At 35.7% G+C, this 18,716-nt stretch overlaps 1 protein-coding gene across 1 annotated transcript in view; it reads left to right on the top strand.

The window, feature by feature from the left end:
- The window catches only part of TMCO3 (transmembrane and coiled-coil domains 3), a 29,946-nt gene extending 11,844 nt beyond the window's left edge, over positions 1-18,102 (top strand). The window contains exons 6-13 of the mRNA XM_032203563.1: positions 214-306; positions 1,524-1,710; positions 2,489-2,606; positions 3,186-3,381; positions 9,680-9,830; positions 15,248-15,327; positions 15,898-16,047; positions 17,699-18,102. Of these exons, the coding sequence (XP_032059454.1) occupies positions 214-306; positions 1,524-1,710; positions 2,489-2,606; positions 3,186-3,381; positions 9,680-9,830; positions 15,248-15,327; positions 15,898-16,047; positions 17,699-17,812 (1,089 nt within the window). The 3' untranslated portion in view covers positions 17,813-18,102. The remainder of the gene's footprint in view (positions 1-213; positions 307-1,523; positions 1,711-2,488; positions 2,607-3,185; positions 3,382-9,679; positions 9,831-15,247; positions 15,328-15,897; positions 16,048-17,698) is intronic.
- The last annotated feature ends 614 nt before the right edge of the window (positions 18,103-18,716 follow it).

Below are 18,716 nucleotides of genomic sequence, written 5' to 3'. Positions count from 1 at the left end.
TGCTTTTTGGGTGACCAGCCCTACCCAACCTAACTATCTAGTAATAGCTAGGTGGTGTTCTGAATCCTAAAGATGCAGAGGGAACTCCTGATGTCATATGACCAGCAAGTGAACTACCTATGGAAACATAAACTGTTTATTTTGTGAGTATACCTACATTTTGCTTTATGAGTAGACTGATATGCACTAACATTTATTTTATCTTTTTGAAAGTCTATTGTACAGGTGGAGACATTGGGAGAGTTTGGTGTATTCTTCACTCTATTTCTAGTTGGTCTGGAATTTTCTCCTGAAAGATTAAGAAAGGTATTTCTGTATAATACTTCTATATTGCAGAATTTAATTGCTAATGTTCAAGTTACCAGTTCTATTTCAGATTTTTACACGCTCTCTGTAATATACTATTGTAATGTTGTACAATTTTGAAAAGACAAATATGGTGTTTTTGTCTTTAGCTCTCTGGGAAGAATAGAATGCATTATTTATTCAGCGTCTCCAACAAACTTTGCTATTCCTCTTCATTTTAGTAAAACAGTTTGATTGCTAGAAAAATCTCACACAATTTATGGCAATCCATCTCTGCTTTATTTTAACATGCAGTAACATGCAGTTGCTGTTATGGAGTGTCCAGTGATGTTTGCCAGTCCTGTAATAAAAAAAATAAATAAAAAATCAGTTTGTTAAGTACTGCATACTGAATTGATGATACATGCTGTACTAGCTAATAAACTGATTCTGCAAGTATGTTAGCACAATCTGGAATAATTCATGCTGTGATGCTGTGGCCATCAGGATTCAGCAAAAAGGTACAAGTTTCTTTTGGTCTTAATTAAAAAAAAAATCTCATAAAAACAAGCTAGAATTTTAATAGTGGAAAATACTGCTGCAAAATATGTGAAGGCTGTATCTATTTAAAGAGTTCCATTGTATGATTTGTTCCTAAACTGATGGTTGTGAGTTCATCAGACTATAAAAGCTTTATCTGAAATGTGTTAAAGTTTATGAACATTCAGCCACTCTGCTATTTTTAGTTCACCTAAAGTCAAAGATAAAAGTCAGTAAGTCAGAGGTTCCTAAATCTTAGCATGCAGACTGTTACTGGTGTGCAAGCAAATTCACAATCGTGTGTTGGACTAGTATGGAGTGGGCTGCTGGTATTTATGATGGTCTTAACTGTGCCTTTTTTTTTTTTTTTTTTTTGCCTTGGAGTCGTACCAAATAACTGGTTTTCCATTTGATTTTAATGTAGTTCAACCCACAATGGGCCTTTGACCCTTAACTTGTTGGTCTGTGAGCTATGGGAATTTACGTAATGAGCTTTCATGAGGTAGTAAGTGTTCTGGCACAGAATATTATCTACTAGGCATAATACCTTCAGAGTTTCAGGATGTGTATGATGAGAGCTGGTTATGTCAGTGGCCCAGCACTGCAGCCCCTAATCGTGCACCTTTAATGGCTTATTTGCACTGAAGAATCATTGTCATGTATCAGACTTTATTACAAGAACTTGTTTTCTTCCCAAGGTATGGAAGATATCTTTGCAGGGACCCTGCTACATGACCGTTCTGATGATTGCCTTTGGTTTGTTATGGGGACACTTGCTCCAAATCAGACCAACGCAAAGCGTCTTCATTTCCACTTGTTTGTCTTTATCGAGCACGCCACTGGTGTCAAGATTTCTTGCAGGTACTGTTAGAGGAGATAAAGAGGGTAAGTATGATTTAAATGCTTAATGTTTTAAATCAATGTATGACTTAAGTATTTATGCATCTACAACGAAATTTCATTGAAATGGACTAAGTAATACTGTAAGAGAAACAAAAGACCTAACTTTACTGGAGCTCTGGAATTCTTGTGCTGTTTAAGAGGCTACTTCATTAGACCATTACTACCAGTCTGTCACTGGGGCAAAAAGGCTGACTTAAGTAATTCACACCCTTTTCCTGCAAACTAAGACCAGCTCAGGTAGTCTTGCAAAAACAGCAGATCTTCAGATAAATACTTTCAAGTGCCAGGTTACTAACTTCTCCAAAGGCTCCTAAATGTTTCCACTCAAACATTTTGCCAACCTGTTCTTCCCCTTAAACCTCTCTCATATATACAGTGTTAAGGTGTTTGTTTTTTTTTTCCCTCTCTCTAGAATATTCTTACTACAATGCATAAATTCAAAGTGTATGTTTTATGTATGCTGGCTCTTATTACATTATATATGCCTGTTATTTTGAAGACTATAAGTTTCAGTAAATGTGTAACTTTTGCTTAACTGCAAAGCAAAGTCAAGCTTCATATGAATATTTCCTTTATATTATTGATATATATTTTGATTTAGCTACTGGGGGCCGGAGAGAAGCAAAAGAAAACCAGAATACTTTGACCTCACCCTCTGGAGAGTTATGCATAGCTTTCATTTGATTAAGACATTTCTAGATTTCTGCAAGCGTTCATATATTCTGATAAATGTTTCCATGACTGCTTTGTTGGTGTACAGGAGATATTGACTACAGCAGCGTACTACTTGGCATGTTGGTGATGCAGGATGTGCAGCTTGGTTTATTTATAGCTGTTATGCCTACACTTATTCAAGCAGGAGTGAGCACACACTCCAGGTAAAAAAAATAAATTAATCTCTTCCCCTCCCCCTTCCAATTTAGTATATAGATCGCAAATATGGACATGAGGGCACTACCTTTAATGTCAGCTCTATGAAAAATAGGGCTTTGTTCTCCACGTTCCCTTTACTATTTCTATTTGTCATGTTGTACGAGGATATTCTTTCTGTTCTAGCTGCCTTCGTCCTGCCCACTCTTAAACTAAAATTTGTAGTGAAAAATTCAGTACTGTTGAAAATAAGTGAATTTCTTCAGACTTAACTTTATTACCTTAATTTACTAAGATTTTTTTTGTCAAAGGCAGAGGGATAGAATTACTGATTCTGATGGTTTACTGTGAAAATGAATCAACAAAAATCTTTTTGAACCAGCATGAGAGTAAATTCTGTGCTATAAAAGAGATTGACAGGAATTCAGCAGATTTAGTATTCACGTTGTTTGCTAATATATTGAAATATCTTACTGTAGCTACTCAACTTTGAACATCCATGGAATTAGATCTTTTCACTTAAGGGGAACTCATTTAGAGGCAAGAGAGCAGCTGAAATAAATGTTCTGTTTGTTCTTCTCTTCCAGCATTTTCAAGGAAATCCTGAGGATACTGATACTGATTGGCCAAATTCTCTTTTCTCTGGCTGCTGTTTTTCTTATATGTCTTGTTATAAAGACTTATCTCATAGGACCGTATTATCGCAAGTTGCATGCAGAAAGCAAAGGGAATAAAGAAATCCTCATTCTAGGAATATCTGCATTCATCTTCCTCATGCTAACGGTAATCTTTTACATTAATAAAACTTTTCGATACGTGTTGTAGATACCACAAAAGCCATCACACTTACTGTTATTGCATATCCACATAGCTCTGTAGTTAATTATTTAATTTTAAAATGTTTTAAAACCCAAATGAACAGATGATTCATGCATCACAGTACAGATGAGTAGTAGCAGACATATCTTGAATCTCAATAGACTGAACTTCTGCGGGTAACTTTATACAGCCACTATAAGGATCATGATTGCAGTTCTAATTTTGGGATACTTCATGCATTTCAAAATAATTTAGGATGGGTTTTGAGATGCTGATAACATCTGACTGACACTTGCTGACTGGATTCATTTCAATGGCAAATTCTGGACAGTTTTTGTTATAAAATTAGCTTTTTTTTTTTTTTTTTTTTTCTGTGGGAGATAAACAGCTGGAGATGAAGTTGAGAAAGCAGGGAAATGCCCTAAGGTCCCTCTGCCTGAACTAAAATGTGTAGGATTCCTATGCATAAAGTGGGATGTACTAGAAAACAGAGTAAAACTTCAGGAGTCATGCCACAGTTCTCCAGGATATGATCCACGTTCACAGGTTTTGATATCTTTTCTGGGTTTGCTTTGTTTGGCTCTCAGTCTTCCTTCCGTTGGTTACTATCTCATGTTTCATCCATCTGACAAGCTCTTCAGTTGGAGAACAGACTGTGATGGCTATTCATAATGTCATGGGTTTGAAACTCTCTTATCCTGGTTATGCAGATTTTTGTGTCCCCTTTAAGAAATTCTGAGAAAAATTGTCAAAAAAAAACCTTCCTGTGTGCGGAACCTTTTTTTGCTAGGTGTGTTTGCTTAATTATTACGGGGCCTTCTCCAGGAAAAAAGTTGAGAAAGAAGTCAGTGAGAACATACCTTCACAATTTATTGATTTCTATTCTGTAGGCTAAAAATACCATCCCTCTAAACAGCTGTTCATATTCCAAGTGCTGGTGATAGTTAATAAGAAAAGAAACAAAACTATTTTCTCCTTTTTACGTTCAAAGAGGCAGACATAACAGTTGTACAACAACTTGAATAAAAATGAAACCCCACGTAAGTCACATTAGATACTGTGGTATATAGAAAAAATATTACTTTCATGAAAGAATGGCCTGCATGGACTGATTTTATTGAATTGGGCGCATTGTGCCCAAATCCACATCAAATGTAAAAGGAGTTTGTGTACATGACTTCACATAATGTGTATGTATACAAACCTAAGGGAGAATATGTTTGAGTGGATTGGATGCGTAACGCAAAAATAGGATGCTTGTTCAGCACGGGAAGCGTTTGTAAAGAAGCAAGTATTTTGTGTACTTTTAAGTGAAAGCGGCTTGCCTTTTAAACTTGATAAATAATGCATCAAAAGGAACAGTACAAAAGATGCTACACAAAACTTTGGTAAACCAGTTCAGAGGCTTTATGCTCACTGACACAGATATATTTATTATAGTAATACTACAAGCTGTGGCTTGAGCACAAAGACTTAAAAATAAGTATAATAACAATTAAAAAATGGTGGTATAACAACATGGAAGGGAGGGTTGGTAATCTAATTTGAAAAAGTTACATGAATTTGGAAAGGGTAAACTAAGGTTTTTGGGTGCCAGGTAGAAAAACGGTTAAACTGGAATAATGCCTGCAAAGATCTTTCTCCTTTGAGAAGCAAGCCTAAACGTTGACAGAATTTGTACAATTATCTGCACACGTGGAATTTTCCATGCTTGTTTAATTCTAAATAGCTTTTAAATTTTTAAAGGGAGGAATAAGAGAGTGAGAAAGATTTCGGTAGCCTTTACCAAAAATAACTCTGCAGCTTCATTTAGAAAAATTGAGGGATCTTTTTAAAGAAAATATTTTAATTCTCTGTCTAGTGTGTGAATTGTTTTGCAGACCACATCCTTTCCAATGCATGACAAAGCAGGTAGGAATGATACTGCGTTTCTGCTTCATGCACAGTTACTTGCTATGTGCTTTTGTACTGTCTAGATTTCTGGGCTTCACCTAAGTTTATCCTTTATTGGGGTTCAAGTCTAACACTAGCATATGTATTGAACACACATTATATAAACTTATTTATTATTTTATTTATTTCCTGTGCTTGAAAATCTCCTATGACTATGACAAGAATTGCAGTTTCTCTACCAACAAGGGCAAATTCGGTGCCTCGATATGGGAAAACGAGAGGGAATATAGGGCAAAAGAGGTTCTTGCACTGCAGTGTAAGTGATTTCAGTGTAAGGGTTATCCTGTCAGTAGAGGAACTTTCTGTATGGAAATGACTTTTGAACATTTCTTTGTTTAGAGCATTTCTGATCCGCTTGGCTCACTTGGGTAGCATTGCTGCTCATTGAATCTGAAATTGGATCTTAAATATGTCTCTGCTTTATAAACTAGCTTAGAGTAAAAGAAAGTAACAAATCTAAAACATAAGCTATTTTACTAAGTTTTGGAGATGCTTCTTTCTGCTTCCCTGTGTTCTGAGAAGTAACTGAAATTCTCTTTTTCCTCATCGAGTTGGGCAGACTGGTGGGTCAGGGAGTTGTCAAGTGCCAATCCTACGCAAGTCTAGCTGAATTTTGACGTGCAGTTGTACATCTTTAAATCTTCTTATCATCAGTAACAAGGGTTCAGTAGATAACTATTAAACTTTAAACTGATTTTCAAACTTTGATTTATGCAGACACTGTTCTTTGTGGATTTTTTTATTTATTTTTTTAAGACTAGGAAACTGTTTTTTTCAATTACAATATAAAAAATGAATCCAGCTTCTGGTTTATATATGGTCAGATAGCCAAACTGGTGATTTTTTAAGTTAAGACACTTATTATGGTGGCTGATGAACGTGTCATATGTCAGCCTGAGTGTCGATGAGTGTTGCGTTGCCTTTTCATACTCTGTATGTACAGAAATATTACAAGAACATTTGTCTTAAACACTCCACTGATAATGAATTGCTGCATTAGATATCTGCAGGACAACAGTGGTCAGTTTTGTCACATTTTAACATGAAGTTGTGGAAATTTATTAAGCAATTGAAAAAAACAAGACCTAGTAAGGAGGACAGCAGTTACACATTTATAGGACTGTGCATACACTTGGGGAGATGTGGCTTCCACTTTGACTGCCCTGAACTCAGGTGATAGCAGCAAGAGGAGGGAAATTGCCAGTTATCTTTACATATCAAAAAGATGGAAGGAGAAAATAGTTATGTCATTGCAGCATTTCCTATAAGAAAATGTACATACTTTTCCCTGCACTAGACTAGGAAAGTCGTTCCTGGTTTGCTGGAGTACTTTTCAGTGGCTCATAACCTGCTTTTGAACTCTCTTCTGTCAATTACAGGGAGAAGATTAAGGAAGAACTGTAATCTCATATTCAAATTAATTATTTCATAAAATACAGTCAAGATGGAATTGTAAAAGGCTCTCTAAAAATATTTCAGTTCCCATTAATGCTTTGCTTCTTTAAATGCAAGTTTAGGATCCACATCTTTACTTTTGGGCAGGTTTAAGTTATTAATCCCCAAATATTAATACCTTTATTTCAGTCAGGGATTTCTTTAGTCTTACTGGCTCACCCTATTCATTAAGCTTCTACGATGATTAAAAAGTAGCTATAAGACACGCGTTATTAGTGAATATAGGCAAAACAGCTGCTCAACAAGTGGTTGAAATTCAACTGGAACATGGTATAGCAGCAATGTTTCTCTCTTTATTTATTGCTATGGTAGAACACTTGAACATAAAAATCCTATATTCTAGTGAGTGCAAAACAGTCCTCTCCAAATTAAGAGTAAAATGCAACCTTTGAAAGCAAATGAAAACTAAATTGTACAGGGGAAAAAAAAGGTGCAAATTAACAAAAGTTTTCATTTAGCTTTGACTGGCAAAGCTTACTGTAATGTAGGAATCAAGAAAAGGACAGAGCACAGCCCAGGAAATAGTAGTTGTTAGAGCCCTGCTCAATAAAGGAAAATGTTAAAAATGGGGCAAACAGAGAAGGAATACTAAATGTAAAACACATCCTGAGTTTTGCCTATATAATACATTTTGTTGAGAAGCCCTTCCTGCCAGTGAAACACTCTTCATTGCATCTATCTGCACACGTTATTTATGATAAACCCTGAAGTTACAGAGTAAGTAGGGGAAATGTGTTTGCTTATTGATAATATTCGACAACCAGAAACCAGGATGGGAATAGTAAAAGCAGTCTTGGTATAAATCTGAAGAACAGACTGGAGGAAGTTGAATGAGGTTAAGAAAGTACCCTGATTTGGGGTTTTTTCCTTATCTTCTCATCCACTTCTCTTTTTTTCTGAGTAATGATTTAATATATATGTATGTGTGTATATATATATATATATACACATATATATATATATATATGTAGTAGACCTGCGGTTTTGTAGTACCTGGAGAACAGACAAATAGCAAAATCTGCATTTTTATCTACCAGGTCCTTGAACTCATACTTAGCTTGCTCTAGAGTAAAGACATAGATCTCGGCTTTTATGCTGTGGGAGCAAACCTAAACAGACATAGGTTTTACTCTAGTTATGTTTTATGCTTTCTGAACAAGCATGTAGTTTATTTATTTCACCCTGATAATGCTTCTTACTTGCCTAGTGATTCTGATAACAGCACAATATCATACAGTTCCAATACAAGAGCTGGTAAATCCCTTCTGAAATGGTAACTTTACCATGCGCATATGAATGCTTAAAATATTCGGTATAAATGTTTTGACCTGAAGCTCTGTTATAGCAGGTAATACTCAACTGTGGGTGGTTTATATCTGAATTGTAGAAATAATTCCAACTTTATTTGAAGAGGCTGTATTGGATCATGGTCATACTCTCAAGCTTGTGACTTCCCCAAATGTTTCCTATGTTTCTCTTCCTTTTTTTTTTTTTTTTTTTTTACCCCCTGGTGATTTTAAATCCTTTGTGTACATTTCCTTCTTCCCTCCTGCTATTTCAGATTGTTAGGAAGAGCACTGCACATCTTTGAGACTGAACTGAAATTCCTTTTGTTTTATGATAGCAGTGTATCCAGAGTGGCAGATTTTTCACAGTAGCTGGCCCGGATTATTTTGTTGGTTTTGCCAGATTAGCAACTATTTGCATAAGTTGCCAGACCCAATTTGTTTTCTTAAATATCTTGCAATAAATGAAGGACTATCATCACAAATGGAATTACGTGATGATCATTTAGACATTAATACTTAAAACTAAACCCCAGTCTTTTGCATATTTAGGCAGCATTTTATACCTTGCTTGGAGACTCATTTATCGTGTCTTTCCTCCTCCATTAATTTCAAGTCACTTGAGTTTTAGCTTCATACCTTAGTGTAACACCATTAAAGACATGATCAATGTTGTCCATAAATGCACCGTGGTGTATTGTTACTTAAACTAAATTGCTATGGAAATAAGTCTTCAGTTAAAATGTACTATTAATATTAATAGCATTGTCCTTTCTAAGTGAGGTGACCGTCTGCAGCAGTATGGCTTTAAAGGCATTTTATTTATACCTTTGAGAAGTGCTGCTTGCTTTTCTCATGTTACAAGCATTGCCTGAAGCTATTTCTTGGTTTGTAGTTCATTCTCTTTACATGTTTCATCTCTCCCTTCTAGCACCATGTTCAAATAATAAAAAAAGAACGAAGAGCAGTCTGAATCCTTTCAAGTAGATGCTTCATTCCAGCAGTTTACTTCACTTGCTTAAATCCATCCCTACTCAGTAAAACACACAAGCACGTTTAGGTCCAATTTACAGTCATAAAATGTAAATTATGTCTGGGACTGTTTTTGCTAAATTGAGACTATTCTCCCAGATTATAAGCTTTGATTTTTTTTTTTCCCCTTGTTTGACAGTTGGGAAACATGAAGTTCCTATGGCTTATTTTCACAGCCTCATTGTATTATGCAAGCCTGTCTCTCAAGCTGTTAGTCTCTCTCATTTTGGTGAAATCAGATGCTATCCATAAGTGAGACACAAAGCATTACGATGTAGCTTAAGAAATTTGTTTTTGTGGGGAAGGAAGTAACATCACGGAGGGGAAACATCATGGTTTTGTCAGTCTCTTCTACAAACATAATACTGCAGAAAACTGAAATAAGCTAAATTATATTTGATGTTGAGTTTGTGTAAGGTTATATTAATTTATTACATCCAGTGCAATGCATAGCTCTGTAATTTCTGTGTGAAATGGTAAAGAAGGTCACTCTGGGCAAGAGAACGGTAATAGATTTTCCTGTTATTCCTTGACAGATCACAGAGCTGCTGGATGTCTCGATGGAGCTGGGATGCTTCTTAGCTGGAGCTCTGATCTCTTCTCAGGGTCATATGGTCACTGAGGAGATTATGTCCTGTATTGAACCAATACGAGACTTTCTTGCCATCATTTTCTTTGCATCCATAGGTAATTTCCGACAAAGCTTACTAAAAGTAGTGCTAACCTACAGATGCGGGGGAGTAAAAATAAATAAACTGGTGTCTACAAATTGAAGGGAGATAGGTTTTATGTTTTCAGTATACTAAAATGTTAACTGATGACACCATTGGTTTGACTTTGCTATTGTTTTAAATGCAGCATTAATTTTCATAAGGAATTTCCATGTTGTACTCTCAATTTTTGTTTTAATGTCAGGTTTTTGTTCTCAATTCTGAATTTTTCTGGGCTCTTTAAAGCACATAACTAAAAATTTTAAGGGAAAAAAGGCCTTATATCTGTTTTTTTTAGAAAATGTTCTTCTGTCTTTGCAGTGGATATACTTGTAATTTATACCAAAAATTTTATTACCATTTTGAGTCAGTGAATAGATTAAACTTCACGTCCTTGAGGCTTGGTTTTCTCTGTAAGCAGAATATGGTAATGGAAGCAGATCCTTTTTATAGCTCTTGGTTCCTTAGTTAGGAAGATGTAATCTGTGTGTGCTCAACGCAGGAAGAATTGATCAAGAAATGTCTCAGACTACCCGCTGACTGAAATGCAATATTGATGCCTAAGACCAGGGGAGAAATTCATTAAGGTTGTTATCCAGAGCATGCTAATTCCGAGAATATTTATATAAATCGGTTGCTATCTTCATTTTGAAGTGTTAGATTCCTTAGCAGTCCATATACCTCCTCTGAAGGAAACTGAAACGCATTTCTGCAGTGCTTAGGTACACTGAATGAGGAGACAGGCCTACTGGACTATACAGGAGATGCATATCCGATTTTGGGAGCATTGCAATGTCTAAAAGTAGGAGGATTGAATGGGGCACACAAATCTAACCTACTTCAACCAATGCAAATTGAGAGATTCTTGGATTTTATTTCCAAGACAGCCCATGTTTTTGCTTCTTTTTTTTCCTCTTCGTTTTTTTTTTTTATCTCCATATATTTATTGAGATAATAATGAAGCCCTACCATCATCAGAATTTGTATGCCTTTCTTTATATACTGTTTTATGCCTGTTCTATCATAACAGAAACCAAGTGTTTCTTGTCAGTTTTCAAAATAAAAAAGTTATACTCGCCAGTTTTGATTTTGTTTTACCCAGCCCATGATAATAACTTGTGCTGATCAGCCAGATTACTTAGTAGTAGGAATGTCTATTTGAAGAACTTGGTTTTGTTTTAATAAAATGGAGAATTATGGTAAAACAGACAAGGTTGACAAGCAGACAAGGTTGGATCAGTAATTGCTAAATGCTCACAGATAAGTTTTTTACGTATTTTGGTAAAGAAAGTGATGGAAACGATGGTGTTATCAGGTTTATAAGGCAAGACAAGTAATCATAAGCCAGAAGTGGATTTTGCAAGGAACTGAACACAAAACTGGCCTACACTCCTGTGACTTCATAAATTATGAATAGTGATGAGACAGATGGACAGGGTATGACCTCAGTTGACATAATAGGCAGCACTCCATGTAGTGTAACTTACGCTCTAAGAAAATTATTTTTGTAGTACTGTCACAAATCTCAAAAATTACTTTTCTGACTGTTCTTAATGTAATTGTAAGGCTTGTTCATAATAGAGTGCTTGCTACACACAGCAACAGTAGAGACACCTGAGATCCTGAGATGGGGTGATACACCATTGTAGCAATATAATTTCTATTCCTTTTAGAATAAAGGACTTGGTTGGAACTGGGGGGCTGACTTTATTGAAGAGTGAATGTAAATACATTGTTTGGAGAAGTTAGTCCCTCTTTTGTTTGTCCTAAATGCCTACTTGTGTTCTCACTACAAAAAACATCCTGGGGCTTGAAGGCTGAGCTGAACACTACCTGTTCACGTACTGTCTGTGACAGTGTACATTCATTTACGCCTCTGTGTGTTGCTTCCAATTTTCTGACTCTCTTCGTGTTATCTGTTGAGGTTAGGAAGTTGCTGTTACTCTCTGTCCTCACCAATATTTTTTGAGGGAACATCTGGACCAGTCTCTTCTCAGAGCCACATTTGGAGAACTTTGAGTACCTGCTACTCAGATCCTTCCCTTTCCACCTCGGCCTCATTTGATTTTTCTTTTGATTGCTTTTCAGGAAGATGGGAGGAATCTTTGCGTAGCCTGTTTATTTTTTAAGGCTCCAATATCCTGGGTTTTCTCAGACCATGAGATGTGTGGAATTTGGGCATCAGCAACTCTATCTGCCACTGGTGAGGAGGCATCTTGCTTCTAGTGAGTGACTAGGTTGTGTGTCCTCAGTGTGCTGTACAGGTGTACTCGCTTGCAAGGCTCCATGTTTTTCTTCTGGGTAAATCTTGCGGCTGGCATCGGGGCCTTACATGCAAGATGCTGAAAAACTTCATCTTCTTCCTCTGAAGAGAGGTGATGCTGACAGTGTTAGCAGTACCACAGTCTAGAACAAACATACAGTGTTTCTCTGAGCCTCTAACATTTCTGTTGAATTTGAGAGAATTCAAAGGAAGATCCCAAGACTGGAATTCATTAGATGACATTAATCACCTTCTCCTCATCTATCCAGCCCTGAATCCAGCCCAGAATGAAACCTGGATGTTTCAAGTTCTCAGAACTGACATTAGGCTGGAGATGGCTTTCCCTTTTGTTGCAGAAAAATGAAGGAGAACATTGTTTTTCTGTTCTGCTATTGTTGTCTTTTTGATCTTAGGTTCAGTGAGATACAGGGCTCTTAGGTCCATTAAGATACGGTATCCCAGTGCATCACTAAAGTTATTTTTCTGATTGACTGTCCCGTCTTGAGGATGTGTCAGAATTGTTCCCACTGGCTGAGATTTGACCACCAGAGTTTTCTTTTCTTTCATCTTGTCTGCTGTCAAGGATCTCTGAGATTCCTCTTCTTGATGCTGGATTTTCCAGGACACGGTGATGACTGTAGTTGGATCTTTGCATGCTGTTTAGCAGCTATGTAGCAGAGAAGTCTGTGGTAGTTTGTACCTCAGCTCTTTTGAATATGGTAATAATCTCCACATCAGGAAGCAGTCCAAATGAACTTCAGACTGCTCCAGAAGTGAAAAGGTAGATCTACCAGTAGTGAGGAGAGCCCTAGGCTATACTTACAGCCTCCCTTTGAAGCCTACAGTTCCAGATATGCTGGTTGGCCCTCTTGTCAGACACGATGTTGTTACAGGCTGTGTTTCTCTAGCTGCTTTTCATGTACACCTCTGAGACCAGCCTAGAGGTGAGCAAGCAACGTGCATATGATAAACACTAAAAACAGAGAAGCTACTTGCCTGTCCATGTCCACAAAATATTTAGATTTCTTTTTTTTTTTTTTTTTTTTGGTGTGGTGTTCATCTCTTGTTCTGCCATCTCTCTCCTTATTCTGATAATCTTCTGCATTTGTATTTCCACAGTTAGAAGGAAATTAAGAAGTAAAATGCTGTTTGCATGCTGACTGGGTACTACTTGTATACAAATCTCTGAGCTTACGGTTTTTGAAGTACATTTTCATTCACAATGGAACGTGCACATGGACAAAACATCTTGAAGTTGCTCTAAGTAAATTCTCCTGTGCATTTAGGAAGGCAGCAACTCTTGGTTCTCTACAATTCTTCTGGCTCTGCAGTGCTACAGGGCAGGGAAAATTCATGAAAACCGGTCCTGCATTAAAATAAGAAGTTAGAGCATTGATTTACTGGCCGCGTGCTTCAGAAAGCTAAACTCTTGCCCTTCAACAAAAACAGTTAGGTTGGAGAATTGCCAACTGTTACGGACTTATCAGGAACATCTCCACTAGTTTGGTTTCTCTTTTAAGAGATTTTGTGGAAAAGGAATGGACTTCCAAAGATGCTTGCCTGTACAAGTCCCTCATATCCTAGGGGAAAAAATAGACTTAGCTGTGAGTAAGATTCCTCCTCAGTGACTACAGGACATCTCCAACAAATATTTGTTTTTCTTGTCTGTTTAATAATAGCCGGATTTAGTTCTAAGCTGCTGTGCTCTTGACAGTTCATTATCTTGCTTCATGTAATAACCAAATCATTTTGCTGATGCTACATCAAGGTTTGACCTTTTACTGATTATACAGGTAAGATTAATGAAAATATGTGTGTGGTCACTGGGAATAAAATTCAGGTGTCTCAACATGAGACATAAGGTTCTCAAGCAAGACCACCTTGATATATTAATTTTCAAAAAGCAAACAAACAAACAACAACAACAAAAAAAAAAAAAAAAAAAAACAATCAAGACCAACAGAAAACAGCCCTAAATCATCAAAATGTGGCTTTAAGTCATTCTTTAGCTGGGGTAGACCATACTCAGGGGTTTTATGGCTTTTCCTGATTCCAGTCCAAGTGAGTTTTCTTGTTCAGGTGACTTTCAGTGACTGCATGTGAGGGTCACGGGGTCAAAACAATTAAGTTTTCTGTTACACTTGTAATTTATGTGTAACGTGTTCCATCCTCAGTAATAGTCCATTACCGTTTCATACAAGAATGTTAAATGGCTAGCAAAGTGTATCTTGCAATCACTGTGCAGAACAATGGAATTATTTTCCTGCAGTATTTTTATAGCTTTAATGAAAGAAGTGTGTTTCAGTTCAGGTTCTGGACTGTTGACTGGTGTGGAAAAGACAAAACATAAACGAAAGTGCTAATGCATCTGTCATATACAATTTAACTCAATTTGGAATATTGTTGGAGATAAACCCCTCCAAAAACGTCTACGTTTGCCAGGAAATACTTAAGTGATTAAGTAGGTAGTGTTGGTAGGTGTGTTGGGGATTTTTGTTTGGTTGGTTTTGAAAATACAGTCTTGCACTTAAATCTATGATGAACTCTGAAAATTATCATAATAAAATATTGGCATTAAACTTTGAAATATTTCTTTCCAGGGATTTCTAGAATAACAAACTGAATATTGCTATCTATTAAATAGATCTTAGTTGCACTCAGTAAATTAAAATATAGCAAAGCAGTGGTAAAAAAAAAAAAAATCTTTTTTAAAAAAAGTTACAACTGAATCATTGTAAATACTTCTTGTGAAACGTTACTGTCCAATGGATTTCTTTCAGCAATAAACTGTATGTGCTCTAAATAAGTTAGAAACAGAACATGCCACAGTATAGCACATAACTTTAAGGAAAAAAAAAAACAAAAACTAAAACAAAACACAACACTAAAACTCCTAGTTCTTGTAAATGAAATCTAACTCCATACTTCTTTGTAGATGCAATAAAATCTGAATAGTTTAAATGACAAATATATTATTTCAGCATTTGGAAACATTACATGTTTTCGTTGTCTATTCCAATAAATACAAGATTTTTATATTCAGCCTTAGCTTACATGTGAGTATGAATGCTTGGCTAAAGTTGTTGATTTTAAAAGATGCACTAAGATAACACCAATGTTTTTCCTCCTAGGACTTCATGTTTTCCCTACATTTGTCATATACGAACTCACAGTCTTACTCTTCCTTACGTTGTCTGTGGTCATAATGAAGGTATTTTTTATTATTTTTTTTAAATCTTTTAACAGTGTGAATAATCTTAGTGCTGCATGCCATAATGAACATAGTTCAAAAACTGAACATCTGATAAAAATCTGATAAATCTGATAAACATCTGAGAAGTAATACATCTTTAATTGGAGGAATCTAACTGGTAGAATGTAGTTTGATACAACATTCTTAGGCTATGTACACACAAATATATATTTTTTTATGTTTAAAAGATAAAAATAAATATACAGGGATAAAAATCAAATATGCAGGGTTTTTATTTAATGTTAGAAGTCTGTTACACGTGGATAAATGTCTTTGCTTAACTTAGGAGTTGTAACAGTTATCAAATGCTTTATTTTAGTAAAAATGCTACTTTGTACCTTGCTGTGTACTTTTTGCCTCTTTTGATGTTGACGCAGAAGACATTTACAAGTCTGCCAGTTTATTTTTACGTCCAGCATTGTTGTATTTGATGCTATGTATCAGTGATAGCAATATTTTTTTTTTTTTAAACAAACATAAAAGCCAACAATGTAACAACAACCCCACCCAAAACCCTACTTTTTAAAGTTTGTCTTGGCAGTGCTTGTCCTTTCTCTGATTCTTCCAAAGACCAGCCAGTATATCAAATGGATTGTCTCAGCAGGACTGGCACAAGTCAGTGAATTCTCTTTTGTTCTTGGAAGTAGAGCACGCAGAGCGGGGATCATATCTCGGGAGGTAAGCTATTTAATAGTTATTAACTTCGGGTTTTGCACCTGAAAAACTTACTGGGATTTTATGTTGCAGTGTATGTGAAATTTTTGAGGCCTATTTTGTGTAATCTTGAAACTGGTAACAAATAATCAGCCCATACAAACAGAAACTTTTATGTCCTTGACAGGGTTCTTTGTTCAATTTTTCCCTTATTGAACTTTTTTTACTTGTTGGACTTCAATGTTGCAGATTGCACGTTTTAATTTTAAAATTATATAGTTATGAATGTTTTGCTTTAACTGTTCCCCCTTAACAACTTCTTTATTAATGGAGCAGTGAATTGTAGATAGCACCCAGGTGTCTAAGAGTGAGAAGCCTTTGCTTTTAAAATCTTGATACAGCTATAGAAAGATGTAAGGAGAATATAGGAATTGACTAAGGAAATATTAGTAAATCAGAAGTAGAGGGTAGGTATGCTGAAGTGCAAATTGCCTTAATATACAATCAAACAAGTGAGCAAACAAACTTGTGGTCTTTACCTGCAAAGATTGTTAATTTTAAATCCACTGCAGAAGAAATGAGATTTTTCAATAGTCATGAAAAAATACCCTAGGAGGGAAACCTTACATTTAGCTTTATATTCAAGCTAGGAGAACACTATTTTCTCAAGATGAAATCTCTTTTGCGAACTTCAGTAAATTATGGCTACAGAGATGTAACAACTGACCTCACTTTCTAAAGCTAAGTGCTTTCTCCTCTGTATCTCTGCTCACAAAAATACTTTGCTGGCTCTCTGAGCTGTCCATTGTGAGAGCACTGGGCTGTATAATGCTGGAACCAATTCCAAATAAAGCAAGTGTGAAAAATCTACACAATGCTGTTCACTTGCGTGTGTAGAGGTGATTCATTGTCCTGCTTACTCCTGCATATAATTAGGAGTTATAAATACTATATGTTTGTATAGAGTTTCAAGATACCCATCACAGAATCAGTTTAGGGGCCCACCCAGAGTGCCTGGAGACCCTTAGGCTTTCAATTTTCCCGGGTCAGTTTTCATGTCATTTTCTACTGTACAGGTTTACATAGGTCTAAATTCCAAATGTCACTCTTATGTTTGAGACCTCAAACTACTTCTCATTGCCATTTTAAAAGACTCTTCCATAACATGTAACAAAGATCTCATTTCAGAAGATGTGCAGCATGACTTAGAGGGATTCTTGATAGGTAAAAAACTATACTGTATATATTAGTAATACACTTTGCCATTATATCTTTAAACCAGAATGGTTTATGTTTTTTAATAAAGTGGTATTTGGCCTTTGACTTTTTAGCACACCTTAAGCTTTTGAAATTGACCTCTCAGCTATAGATGTAAATAACTGTTATTCTATGAGCTCATTATGTTTGTTTTGTTTTATTTTGTTTTGTTTTGTTTTGTTGTTGTTGTTGTTGTTTTTTTCTTTTTCAAGTGAATGTTCAAACCAGGTAAACAGATAATTACATGACTTGTGCATGCACTTTTTTGCCTTTGTAACCAAGCATACTTGGTAAGAGAGACAGGTGAAGTCTCAGCCTGAAAATATTGAGAAAAGTCTGATCTCATCAAATTTAAAGCATTTCTTAGTTTATCACGTAACTGTGGAGAGAAGTAATGGCTTTTATTTCCGATTTTCAGGTCTATCTTCTTATTCTGAGTGTGACTACTCTAAGTCTTTTACTTGCCCCTGCCCTGTGGAGAGCTGCTATTATGAAGTGTGTTCCAAGACCCGAAAGACGCTCAAGTACTTGATAAGACTTGCACATGTACAAGAATACATCTTGCAAAGAATATATTCATTGTTCATTGTATCTCTATGCACTCGGAAAACAAGAGGTTTTGAGTAGTCCTCTTAACATGCACTTGGTTATAAGCCTTACACTGACTTTAAAACAAAACAAAATTCAACTTCTAAAAGAGTGATCTGATTTGAATTGCACATCTCTTACAAAACTGGCTTTCTCTGACAGATTAGAATCTACCAGAGTATTTGTTCCTGATCTGTTCAATTATGCAGAGTATAAATTATTTTTTTAACTATAGCATCATGCAAACTGTGTTGATTATTTCTTGCCTGAATGTGCCTTTTAATTTTCATCTCCTTTTCTTACTGTTGGTTCATCACCAGGTTATGTTTAAAAGCAAAAAATATATATTATGGTGCCTATGGTATCTTCTTCTACTATATGACTTGAGTCATTTTCACACTTGAGTGTTTAGTATACTGGTATAAAATTAATCACAAAACACATTTCTGATGGTGAGTAAAAGTCTAGTCCTTTACACAAAGAAGTATAACTGTTAGTATCAAGCTGTTTTAAGCAAATACGTATTCCAAATGATGCAGCCGATATTGTATAAGATTTTATTCCAAATTACAGCGTATAATGTATTTTCTTATAATGGTAGCTTTTATTTGTGTTAGTTCTTGTATTTATTTACATACTTGACTAAAAGGTCAAAGGGCATAGGTTATATTTCAAGACTGACAACTGTCACCCATTCTTGTTGCTAACTGCTGTTGTAGTAATTGTTTACAGTTTCTTGTTTTAAATCAAAAATAAAATTAGTAGATCTGGGACGTCTAATTTCAAGCAGATATAAAAAAGTCATTTTTTTTTTTTATCTCTGGAGGTTTGGTGTTGCTGATAATATT

This window comes from Aythya fuligula, chromosome 1 (genome assembly GCF_009819795.1).
Source record: "Aythya fuligula isolate bAytFul2 chromosome 1, bAytFul2.pri, whole genome shotgun sequence".
NCBI lineage: Eukaryota > Metazoa > Chordata > Aves > Anseriformes > Anatidae > Aythya > Aythya fuligula.
Note: the sequence above shows the minus strand (reverse complement) of the source record. Positions and strands in the feature narration are given on the sequence as shown.